The 13,010-nt window shown below is 38.3% G+C and overlaps 1 protein-coding gene across 9 annotated transcripts in view; it reads right to left on the bottom strand.

Annotated features, from left to right (window-relative positions):
- The window catches only part of ASPH (aspartate beta-hydroxylase), a 95,666-nt gene that overhangs the window by 78,963 nt on the left and 3,693 nt on the right, over positions 1 to 13,010 (bottom strand). For 5 of the 9 annotated variants that reach the window (XM_085539516.1, XM_085539517.1, XM_085539518.1 and 2 more), the window contains exons 2-3: positions 1,398 to 1,547; positions 491 to 535 (exon numbers count right to left, since the gene is read on the bottom strand). In XM_085539516.1, the coding sequence (XP_085395642.1) occupies positions 491 to 535; positions 1,398 to 1,547 (195 nt within the window). Of the gene's footprint in view, positions 1 to 490; positions 536 to 1,397; positions 1,548 to 4,625; positions 4,894 to 13,010 lie in introns of those variants that run through there. The other 4 variants (XM_085539521.1, XM_085539524.1, XM_085539522.1 and 1 more) reach the window with 2 other exon arrangements.

Below are 13,010 nucleotides of genomic sequence, written 5' to 3'. Positions count from 1 at the left end.
TCAGGTAAGTAATTAATCTATCTAATTAATTTTCAAAATCCAAGCCAAACTTTTAATCAGAAAGAAACTCTGCACACTGGCTGCAGAAGGACTCTAACTCTTTGTGGTTTGTCAGTTAATTATCGAATTTTGTCTTCTCTAAATGGAGGCAGAACTTGATTGCTAGCAAAATGAATGAAATATATTTCTCCTATATGATACAGAAAAATTTAAGGAAGTTCAGCTTTGGGTCGAGAATAGACAGAAGACCATCATCACAGCACTGAATCTATCTTCATTTATTTTTGGTTAAAACAATAGATTAGTGGAATAAATATGATCTTCCAAAAACAAGAATAATATAATATTCAAAAACAGGAGAAATGAGAAAGATGAGAAGTGACTGTTTCATGTCATTATAGAAGAACAGTAACATATTAAAAGTTAAAGACAAAAATAAAAGTCTCTAGCCAAGGAAAAGTAAAACAACCTTACTTCTCTAGTATCCTACCTTGTAGTACCTCTGACAAGTTATAACGGAAATCCTTTGCTTTGGCTGCATGCATGGTAAAAATACAGAAACCATTATTTGCATCACTAGGCCTGCTTAAGTTTCAAACCAGAAACATTAATTTAAATAAGTCTATGTTAAAAAAATATATATAAATCTAAGAAGTGATGTGCAGAGTTGTACAGTTGTCAAAATCAGCAGTTGTAAAACTGCATATTGAAGCCTGTAACAGAAAGAATAATTCTACCTACACACATACATTTTGAAATTTGAACCTTCCAATTTCCATGCCTAGATATTACATTAAAAATACTGTCTTAATGTTTTCGTACTGAGTCACAATTAACAACGTTGTTAAGCTTAAAACTGAGGTAATTCAAAAGATCATTCGTGAAATGACAGTTGTTTGATCTGACACTACTACTAACATGGTCCATCAAAGAATCAATAATAAGATTAGCCACCAACTTTCAACCAAACACTTCTTTAAGTTCCTGAGAAAAACTGAAAACTGAAACAACAAATCTTAAACTGAAATTCCTAATGAACTACTGTATACACATTACAAGAAAATAAAGATCAAACCTGGGAGATTTCTTCAGTTTTTAAATGCATGCAGTATTTCAACAGCCTTTTTCAGTCTTATGAGAACCTCATTTTAGCATCAGAATTGAGCTCAGCATTAAAATTTACTTTTTGAACTACACTGCATATTTTTATGTAGGTCATTTTCAAGCACTCCAATCGTCAATTCAGCTAACTAGCTGCACACTGCTCTGCTTCACCTACGCTGACATTTAATATTTTGGTTTCCTCTCTGAAAGGTAAAATTGCACCCATCACAAAGCAAGTCACAGTCATTATTAGAAGGGTTTTATTACACTATATTAAAATTTAAAATTCTTACCTAGGACTTCTTCATAATCTACAAGTTCAAACCAGACAACTGCTACTGATGTCCAAACTCCCAGCAAAGCAATTACCATAAACCAGGTGAAAAACGAGCTTCCAGACAGGCCTTCTTTCTTTCCATTCTTGTTTCCTCCATGCTTACTCTCTGTTAAAACAAGGCACACATATTAAAAAAATGGATTTGTGTAACTGCTAAAAAATTACAATTAAGCATACAGTTATACATTTTGTGGGTTTCTTCTGACTTGGAGGCTTCATTTTGCTATGAGTTATAATGAACATCCCTGTGATTATCTGTGTGGTAAAGGCCAAACAAACCAAACACCAATCCCTTCTCCTTCCCCCTCCAAAAAAACCCGATAATAAAGCAACCACACAAAATATGCTTCAACAATTTAGTTGGAAATCCCTCCTTTTTCTTCTTTGGTATGTTTGCACAGAGCTTAACATTTTTGAGATGTTTGTCATTTGGGCCTGTACTTCTCATGCTGCCACCAGAGGGCAATCCCACCAGCAGAAACACACGAAGAAAAGCATTTCTTCTGGAACAGAAAAGCAATTCTTCTGGAGCAACGAACATATTCAAAGCTAGTTAGTACAAGTTAGCTTATGAAATCAACATGGCAATTCAGATAGCCTACAGAGAAGCAAAAATCTAAACCTCATCAAATGTAAAATTTCAAGTTCAGGCTCTGTACTAACTGAAAACATCTTCTGCTTCTTAGCTGTGCAGTGGTTCACATAAAACATAAATTGCTTGGTCCAATTTCAGATCATTTTAGGTAAAGAAATCGTAAATGTGCACCTACAAAGATGTCTACAGCTTTTCACTAAAGCTCAAGGTCTGTTCCTCTGCCTCGTGTTATTTACTACTGCAAAGCTGGCACTTCAGAACTGGCTGCAGTTTCAGGCCAACCAGCCATTCTTTGTTCCCTTCGAGCCCTGCCCTTTGCCCATCCAGCCATATTCAGTCCTGCTTGTCTAGCAATCCATCTCCTACTTACAAACAGATTGCAGCTGGAGTCCTTAAAGAAAGCAATGAAGTCTCCCAGAATACTGCCAATAGACCACATTAAAAATATTTCTTTCACTCTTCAAATGATGGTGATCAAACAAATGCCCTCAAGTAAACATACATAAAAATGCTCATGCTCCACTCTTTTTAACAACAACAATCATTCCAGTTTCACGTACAGAGGCCGAGAATTGGCACCACAATTAATCCAAAGCTCAAAGTTCACCATTTCTCTTTATTTTTTCAATTTACTAAAACTTCATTTAAGTCATTTAAATAATTATCTTTTGTTTAAAAACATATCCCTTAAAAAAAAGACATACAAATAACAGCTGTGACTCAAGTGAGAAAAAGCTCTGTATTTCCTTTCCTAATCTTCCCCAAATTACAACAATACAACTAGAAGCAACTATTTTGATCTAGTCCACATACAGATAAATACAAAATACCCCCCAACACCTGATTATTACCATGATTCCTCATTAGAATAAAAAAGGAGTAGCTTTTTAGAGATGAGTAACGACAGACTGGTGGTTTATTCCAGCTATAGATATGATATAGAAGGATTTTCAGAGCCTGCTTTTCATCAGGTTCATAGCTGCAATAAACAAGCTTTATTATATTCATACTGTTATGTACCAGGGTGAGAGCTATAAAAAAAACAACTGGATCACTTCAGCTTATACTGATGCAGCACTTAATTTAAGAATATATTTCTTTATTACTGTTATTATAAAAATCAAATACTAGATATCTGGCTTACTTTCTACATTACCCACAGTTTCCTTGGTATAATCATATTTAGAAACAGACAACTTAGCCTCACACCAGGCATGTTCCACTTCTTAATACACAGAACCCAATTACATAGGCACAATTTTATGAGCTATGTGCATCTCCCTTATGGAAGATGTATGGATACCTTGGAAACACAGAGGGAAGCAGTACATGATAATTCAGTCAGAAATGTTATCAAATAGGTATGAAAATTATTAAAGCCACCCTTGAACTGGAAATTGTAATATTCCGAAATCGATTATGTAACTGCAGAATGTGGTTATTTCTGTATTTAAGTGCTTTAAAACCTTTCAAAATGAACCTTTAGGCTAAAAACATTTTCAATTACTCCAGGTTACCGTTCTGTTCTAGAGCAAACCGTGTACTAGGAGAGGAAAACAAAACAGATTATCATACTGTATCCCATACTAATTTACCTCTAGTGAAACCGGCTTTAGTTAAGAACAGGAAAACAAAAGAAAAAATAAAAAAGCAATAATAAAAAGGTAACTTTTCTTTTTCAGTCTAGGAGTTGTTTCATGAAATTTCCTCCAAAACAGATATATTTTATATATATATATATAAACATCTTTCACAACAGTGAAAATAAACATGTTTCTGCTCTAGTTTCTCTCCTTCTGTGCACAATATTTCCAAAATCCTTGAAAAATCCTGCTGGGAATTCTACCACGGCAGCTTTATCAGGTAGCTCTGACATTTAAGGAAGTCATGCAACGTAAAATTCATGCATGCTCTCAACATACAACTGAACACAAACAGTCAGAACAAAAAAACTGCAAGCCATTACAGAAGACTGCCTCCAGCTTAGAGCACATTCCAGACGGTTAATTCTACATTCAAGTCCCTTCTCTGTGCCCGCTGCCAGCCATGGCCAAAGTAGGTCACCTTCCATATCTGGCAAGCCTTTGCTTACACCACCAGATGGCTTTACGCAGACATCATAAAGTCTTAAATTGTGCTGTATGCCTCAGCGGCAAATTTTTAAAAGTCCTGTGTATCGCTTGTCCAAATTAAGAGTCATGGTTGGATAACGTTAAAAAACAAACAAAAAACATTAAAACCATTTGCCTTTTACTTCAGCTTGCTTTGAAGGTGCTCAGCAACTTTACATACTTCAGAAATAACTTTCAAGTGAGATATCTGCACACAGAATAATGTCTCTTGTGTTAATGGTTTGTGCTCTATTCAAAGAGAAACGAAGTTACAATTAGGAACCTCCATAAATCCACTAGAATTGTCTACTTCAGAAAACAATGAATCCAAACCAGAGGCAGTCAGTAATGCAGACTAACAGTAAACCGACTAGAAAGTACCAACATGCCACAGTAAGCCGTTTATTTTGCTGATTACAGAGTCAGTATTTGCAACCATGCATTTTCAGTTTGCTCACAAAAACAGATAGGATTGTACCTGTGTCGTCAGCCATAACACTGATGTTCAATTCCCACCAAGTGAGTGTGTTGTTATCTCCAAAAGTTAACACTGAAGGCAGAGTAAGAAGCGACTTATCCTTACTGTAGTCTTGCAACAGGAGCTGATGAGTTTCGTAAAGCTAGCTCAGCTGGAACCCGAAACTGGACCAAAGTGAAAAGTCTCCTCCAAAAAAAATCTATTTTTAGAGCGGTTATCTTCACGAGCCAAACGCTTTTCAGAACTCATATGGCAATCCTGTTCTGACGACAATCAAATTCACTTGCGCCTCTTAACAGAGCACCCTGAGTAGCTGATCCATTCCCCTCCCCTTAATCTCTCAACGTCACACATAGCAAATGAAATCAAGCACGCTGCGCTGCACGCTGCTGCCATCCACAGCGCCTCACTGCCCGCACTCTGAGGGCGTTACATCCACCAGCATAAGCTGGAGCACAAGTCCGGACACAAAGCCTGCCTGCTTGCATTTGTCAGACTGGCTCTCACCCAAGGATCTTTCTCCACGCTGTCACTCCTCTAGAAGCTTCCAAAACTCCTGTGCAGACTGACTCTTTCCAGTTGGCTTATCAGTCAAAAAGACAGCCAGTTTCTAAAACATAACGCTGAGTCTAGTAGTCCCTTTGAATTGATTATGCATGTTGTTGACAAGGAATTTTAAGATCAGAACAGTTCCTCCAGAACACTTGCTATTTGCTTCCAGCAGACTGAATGAAGGGGCTCTGACAATCTTGCCAAAGCAAAGCCTGTTTCCGCATAATGCACCACATACTAGAGAAAATTTCTACTGCACATTCATTGAAAGCACCAGAGGTGATGATGTTGCTTTCTTCCCCATTCCTCTTCTAAAATTCATATTGCACCTCCTTCAAATTCTGAAAACATGCATATTATTTTCTCAATTTAAAACTACCACAAGGGATCAGCATGCTGGCCTTCTTCTCAAGGACCAGAAAAGAAGATAAACTAACAACACAATAATACAATTTATATCAGTTTTAGCACACTGCCCTTTTCGCACTCAAACAAGAGGCAGCTCCCTTTTGCTGGAAGAGGGAGAAATTAACTCCTGTCCCGACAGCAGCAGTCCTGATGAAAGCTCTTCTATTTAGCATTTTTCCTCTTTCACCCTTCTTTAAAAATACAATAATAAAGAAGTGAAGCATTACAGGTACAAAGTATTTGGAAAGCCATCATACGTGTTTTTTGGTTTTTATGATCCAGTAACTAATTCCCAAATGTAACACCCAAGATCTACAGGCAGAACTCCAATGAGTTTAAGACTTTTCAAAGGGATGTAATGAAAGTGCAGGCAAACACAAATTGACCTTCAACCAAGTATCCACAGCTTTACATTGTGCCATTCGAAGCAAACACACTAGAAGAACTGATTCAAGGAATCATAGAATCACAGAATCACAAGGTTGGAAAGGGCCTACAAGATCATCTAGTCCAACCGTCCTCCCATTACCGTAGCTACAGCAAACCACTAACCCATATCTTGTAGCTCCTCATCCAGACACCTCTTGAACACTGCCAGGGATGGCGACTCCACCACCTCCCTGGGCAGCCATTCCAGTGCCTGACCACTCTGAGAGAAAACATTTTCCCTTATGTCTAATCTAAACCTCTTTTGGTACAACTTGCAGCCATTTCCTCAGGTCCTGTCTGTTGCCTGGGAGAAGAGGCCAAGCCCCTCCTCATCAAAACCTCCCTTCAGGAAGTCATAGAGTGCAGTGAGGTCTCCTCTGAGCCTCCTCTTCTCCAGGCTAAACAATCCCAGCTCCCTCAGCTGCTCCCCATAAGACTTGTGCTCCAGACCCCTCACCAGCTTTGTTGCCCTTTTGTGGGCACGTTCCAGGGCCTCAATGTCTTTCTTGTAGTGAGAGACCCAAAACTGAACACAATACTCGAGGTGCAGCCTCACGAGTGCTGAGTACAGGGGAAAGCGGCCAAGTACTGCTAGACATTTTGCCAAATCATCTTTTCAAATACAATTAACATCTTAAACTAAAAGAATTCTTGCAAACCATTTTCAGCAATAAAACTGCAGTTAATTACTTCACACAGCTACTATATTTAATGTGGTCTGTAGCAAGTATTTGAGTAAAATACCTATGAAACAGAAGCTTACAGCATTCTCTGTATTCTTATTGTTCATCATCTTATTAAAATACCTTTGTCATCTCACTTCTGTGAGATAGGTCAGCTATTTTTATGTATACACACAAGCACATAATATAAACATATATATTTATACACGTTTGTAATACATGCATATGAATGCACATTTTGCAGCCCCACCTATAGCAGTGGAATTGGAACTACATGATCTTAAAGGTCCCTTTCAACCCAAACCATTCTATGACTCTATGATTTTTGGTGTGTATATACTTTAAAATCTAGATTCAATAAGCATACATATTGAACTAATACACTCTGTCAAATCTTCGCACCATAACAAGTACTCTACTGAGGTTGAAATTTATTTCAGTCTTCAGGCTTCACCCTGTATACCAAGGTTGTAACTATTGATATATAATAGACAAATAGGACCTTGGCCCAGGGCCTGATCCAGCCTTGCCTTGAAAGTCTCCAGGGACAGGGCATCAACCACATCTCTGAGCAGCCTGTGCCTCACCACCTTCACTCTAAAAGACTTATTATTATTATTCAACCTAAATCTACCCTTTTTGAGCTTGAAGCCATTTCCCCTTGTTCTGTCACCACAGAACCTGCTAAAGAGTCTGTCCCCTTCTTTCCTGTACCTCCCCTGTAGATACTAAGGCCTCACAAGTAAAGAGTACTTCACACTTTGATTTGCTGAACTTCATGAGGTTCATCTGGGTCCTTTGCTCAAGCCTGTCTAGGGCCCTCTGGATGGCATCTCATCCCTCTGGTGTGTTGACTGTACCCTACAACTTGGTGTCATCAGCAAACTTAAATTCCATTTAGGTATGAGGAGAGACAATATACTCAGCATTGTTAAAACTAAAACTTCAGTCGATGTGAAAAATAAATGTTAGGTAGGTAAACCATAAAATCTAACAAATCTTAGAATCAGATGACATGTGATATCTTTTGAGATTCTAAATGTTTACACTTTTACTTCTCACACGAGTAAGGTACTGCTATTCAAAAGCATTGGAAAATTCATTTGTTATCTGTATGCTCTGTATCAACTTCTTATACAAGAGCAGAAATGGACACAGCTGGAGAAAGACAGGGCGTCCAGAGTAGCATACACAAGAATTCAATAAGAAAAATTAAAAAAGAAAGGAAACCACAGGTAAGCATAAGCAGTAGGTGTGATTTGTTTTTACTGTAATAGCAACTACAAAAATCGAACTCAGAGTGGACCACATGTTTTCCAGACACTCAACTGAAGATACTGAGTGAAGAGCTGAGTCCTGAAGCCAAATCTGTTCTTTTCTAGAAGTTCTAGAAAGATTATCAACGTCAAAAGCTAGACAATTTTAGGCCATGTTTTCTTTTGTTTTTCCTCTCTAACATTCAGAAGACTCTTTAGAATAGTTCATCAATTAAAATTGATCACACAGATGTGCATCCCTGCCTCCCTCCTTAAGTAACTAGTAATGACACTGCTTACAACTTGAGTCAGGTTTCATAATGAATACTGACTACCAACAAGGATGTGTCTAAGGCAATATTTAATGCATCTACCACATACTAACTGAATAGTTTAAATCACATTGCATTGCTTTTAAAGCTTTTCCCCACAAAGTTATTGTCAGCAGAATTAGAGAATCAGAAAATCAGGAGAAAAAAAAAATCTTTGATAAAAGGCAACAAAAATATTTTATTATTTACCTGATCTACATATATTTGAATAGAAAAGTAAACCTTCATACACTGAACAGTATTTTTCAAAAACACCCCAAATACAAACACAAAATACACGTCCAAAACTGAGCTCAGAACATTTAACTTACGTGATTCAACCTTCATTTTCAAATCCATTTTACTCTCTCTTTCAAGCCAACTCCTAATGTACTTTTCAATTTAAAACACAAAGACTACAAGCTTAGAAAGAAACTGTAGCATCTCAGTACAGGCCCAACGTACCTGAGCTGCATTTATAACACTGATGAGGAGAAATTAGACCATCAGTACAATTAAAAACAGAATTAAAGATTTTTAATATTTTCATCAATTGTCTCTCTCCCATTGAAAATTTGGAGACAGCTAAATTAGATCACTCAAATACAAGCAACAAAGATTTACAAGTGTACAACGTATCCAATATTCCTATATAATAATAAGGTTAATCACATATTTGGTTGTATTTAGAGCAGAGTTCAGGAAAGGTAATGTGAAGGAAACGCAAGAAGTATTTAAGCCCAGAATATACAAATTCTGCTGGTGGTGACCTTTATAAAAGGCTTCCATTACATAAAGTTTCTATTACATAAAGTTGAAACTTCTCAACTTTGCATCCAGCATGCTGGTATTAATTTTAGTTTCTTTTTTTCCCTTGTTCCATTTTCCTGTTCTGTAATGTGGGTCATATCAATTTGTTTTAGCAATGAGTCCCAGTTAAGACACAAAGGAAATAAACCAGATGATGTAGCTTTCTCTCAATTACTTTTTCCATAGTTTGAAGGAGTTTTTAAATATAGCCCAATAAAACTCTAGTTGCCAGGCTACAGTCTACAATTCTGCTATGCATTGTGTTCGTGGAGAGGGAAAAACCAAAAATCACATTTTAAAATCCTTTTTAATATCTGAAATTAACAAAGTTTAAAGTCTGATCCAAACTATATTTAATTAGGTGTAGCTTCATAGAGGTGGAATGCAACTGCAGTTCCTATGCAGTCCAAAAGAATTTGTAGGTGTCTCAAACCTCCAGTCATTATGTCTTGTGTGTGTCTAAGTTTTAAAACAATGTTATTAAAACACATCAGCTGCAGTAGCAATGATATTTTCAAAACTTCCTTGTTTAAGAAGATAGAACTGTTTCCTTCACTTATGGAAAGAATTTGTTATAAACCATTAACTGAACTTCCTTAAACAAAAACAAAAGCCCCCCCTTACAAAACAAAACAACCAACACACACTACTGTAAAAAGAGATAAAGTGAGAAATTTTAGTAATTGCTTATTATAAATGAATCAGAACCTCAGGAATTAAAGTTACAAAATTAGGAAACCACTACTAAATAGTTATAAAACTTCTAGATCTTGAAGTTTTTATACATGAAGTCTCCAAACAATTTGGTAGCATTTGTTATACTGGTTAAGCACATGCATAGTTACAGTACAATCACATATGAAGGAGATAGTAAAGCTTGTTTCAATTAAGTTCTAACAAAGCTGAACCACACGCACTACAATCTGTTCAAACTGAGTTTATAAATACCAGCATACTTCATTTACAGTTTGTTTAAAGACATATAATGTTATGAGTTACGATTTGCACTTCAAAGCATATCTCAAAAACTTTCCATGCAAAGAGCTCGTCTGTAGAATGCGGTTAAAAAAACGTATTGCTGCAGGCTGTCACACAAATTACCAGTTTGTGATCTTCAGCAGGAAAGAACCTCTCAGGGTAAATCAGATGTTCACTGCACAAGTTCTCTAAAATGAAGAATTCAATGTAAGAATCAGCATAGGAACACTTTTTACATGTGATGAAAGTGATTTGAAACGGGTCCAGCTGAAATGGAATGGTTCAGTTGTTTCTTTGCTGCTGTTTTATAAAAGTTATCCATAAAGCATTTTCAGTTTCAAGAAACAGTAATACTGAAATCTCACCACTTCATGCACTTCATAATTGAAGATGATTTTAACACACACGCCTTTTACTACTAGTAACTTTTCTTTATGTAAGTCTTTAATTATCCAGCTGTCACTTCAGCATGACAAATCAGACTGTCCACGTTCCATGTTTAAGTCCAAGCACAAGGTGCTGCACTTGGGTAGAGGCAATCCCAGATAGGAGAACAGACTATGAGAAGAACTCATTGAGAGCAGCCCTGCTGAGAAGAACATGGGGGTCACAGTATCACAGTCTCATGCGGGTTGGAAGGGACCTTAGAGATCATCGAGTCCAACCCCCGGGATTCGAGCCTCCTGTGCAGCAGAGCAGCACTTCTACCACTTGCATGGGGGTCCCAATGGACAAAAAGCTGAACATGAGCCAGCAGCCCAGATAGCCAGCAGAACCTTGGGCAAAATCAGATGAGGGGCGGCCAGCAGGGCAAGGGAGGCAATTATCCCTCTCCACTCTGCCCTCATGAGGCTGCAGGTGGAGAACTGTGCCCAGGCCTGGGGCCCCAATACAGGAGGGATGTTGAGCTGTTGGAATGTTGTTAGAGGAGGACCACAAAGATCATCAAAGGGCTGCAAAACTTCTCCTATGAAGGCAGGCTGAAGGAAGGGAACTGGGCTTGTTCAGCCTGGAGAAGAAAAGGCTCTGGAGTGACTTCATTGCAACATTCCAGTATTTAAAGATAGCTGATAAACAAGAGGGAGACCAACTTTTGACACTTTCTGATAGAGACAGAACAAGAGAGAAATGCAGTTATAATACAAGGGTCCTTCATCTGAAAGAGGGGAGATTTAGGTCAGATGTTAAGTAGGAATTTACTCAAAGGGTGGTGAAACACTGTAATGCATTGCCCAGAGAAGCTGTGGATGTCCCATCCCTGGAGAAGTTCAAAGTGCAGATTCAATGTCACCCTGGACTGTCAGTCCAGCCTCATTACCAGCTCTCATTACTCAGACAGAAAACTTGCAGGTGCATTCTCAAAGTGTCTGCTGAAAACAGAAAATACACTTCAGCCTCTCATGACTCTGATACTGTTAGTGATTATTCAGTTCTCCACCCTTCATTTTAAAGAAGTTCCATCTCCAGAAACTATTAAAATAAATCTCTCCTATCATCACAGATCACAGAACCACAGAATGACCCGGGTTGGAAGGGACCTCAAGGATCACGTAGTTCCAACCCCCGTGCCTGGCAGGGCCACCAAACATACACCTTTACTAGATCAGGTTGCCCAGGGCCCCGTCCAACCTGGTCTTGAACACCTCCAAAGGCGGGGCATCCACAACCTCCCTGGGCAGCCTGTTCCAGGACCTCACCACTCTCCTAGTGAAGAACTTCCCCCCAACATCCAACCTAAATCTTTCCTCTTTCAACTTAAAACCATTTCCCCGTGTCCTGCTATTGTCAGCCCTTTCAGAGTTTACTCCCCTCCTGGGTGTAAGTTCCCTTCAGGTATTGAAAGGCTGCAATGAGGTCACCCCACAACCTTAATACCATGAAACTCTTAAGGAAATGTTATGAAAATATATATAAACACAGGAATCTGTATGGATGTAGAGCACTAAGCTCCTCCATATTTGGAGCACAACAAACAGCAGCTTTTGTCCCACAGTGACTTACTTCATACAGCTAATACACATCAGACAGCACAAAGCAAGTCTGAGATTTCCACCTACACTAGATCTGAAGTGGCAGAACTTTTAATCATGTTTTTATTACACAGCAGCATCTCAGAAGGCAGGATGAGTTATCTGCCATAATTTCTCAAGGGAAAAAACAAGATTCAGGGAAGGTAAAAAAAAACTAACAAACTGTGTTTGTTTTCATGTGAGCGCTGGTACACCTGGGCATCAATTTTAAAACTCAGCCATAACAAGACAAGAAATTCAAATATCATCCAGTATGGACAAACATCTCACGTACTGTGTGCAAACTGATTATTTTTCATTGCAGTGATGTCCATAGTCAGTCACTGTACCTTCCCACAGCTAACGGCATACTGAAAGTTCCATACAGATGGACCTAAAAGATGACAGTGCTGAACTGAAAAAGCCACTTAAAGTTTCAGAGGGAACGTTGTGAAGACAGTGGCCAAAACAGACAACAAAGAACCTTGAGCAGAATAAAAAAGAAGCGTGATCTGTTCAGTTGATGAATTTTCTGTGCAATTTAGATAAATTAAAGAAGTCTAAGGAAGAGTCTCACAGAGAAAGTATCACAGTATCATAGTCTCGTGCGGGTTGGAAGGGACCTTAGAGATCATCGAGTCCAACCCCCGGGATTCGAGCCTCCTGTGTAGCAGAGCGGCGCTTCTACCACTTGCACCACAGGGGATTCGAACCCGGGCCTCCAGTGTTGCAAGGGGCACTTCTACCACTGTGCCGCGGAGGCACAAAATCAGTATGTACTAATGTCTTCATAACAGTGATACTGTTAACTAAAAAGGGAACTAAGTTGCATTTGAATAAAGGCATCAGGTCAAGTGAAAACAAACAAATAATAAAAAAAAGAAAGGTAAAAAATATACCCAGAAAACAACAAAAGGATGAGATTAATGGACTTTGGACATTCAAAGGT

This window comes from Coturnix japonica, chromosome 2, assembly GCF_054131305.1.
Source record: "Coturnix japonica strain WE chromosome 2, WE-NBRP24, whole genome shotgun sequence".
In the NCBI taxonomy this organism is placed as follows: domain Eukaryota; kingdom Metazoa; phylum Chordata; class Aves; order Galliformes; family Phasianidae; genus Coturnix; species Coturnix japonica.
Note: the sequence above shows the minus strand (reverse complement) of the source record. Positions and strands in the feature narration are given on the sequence as shown.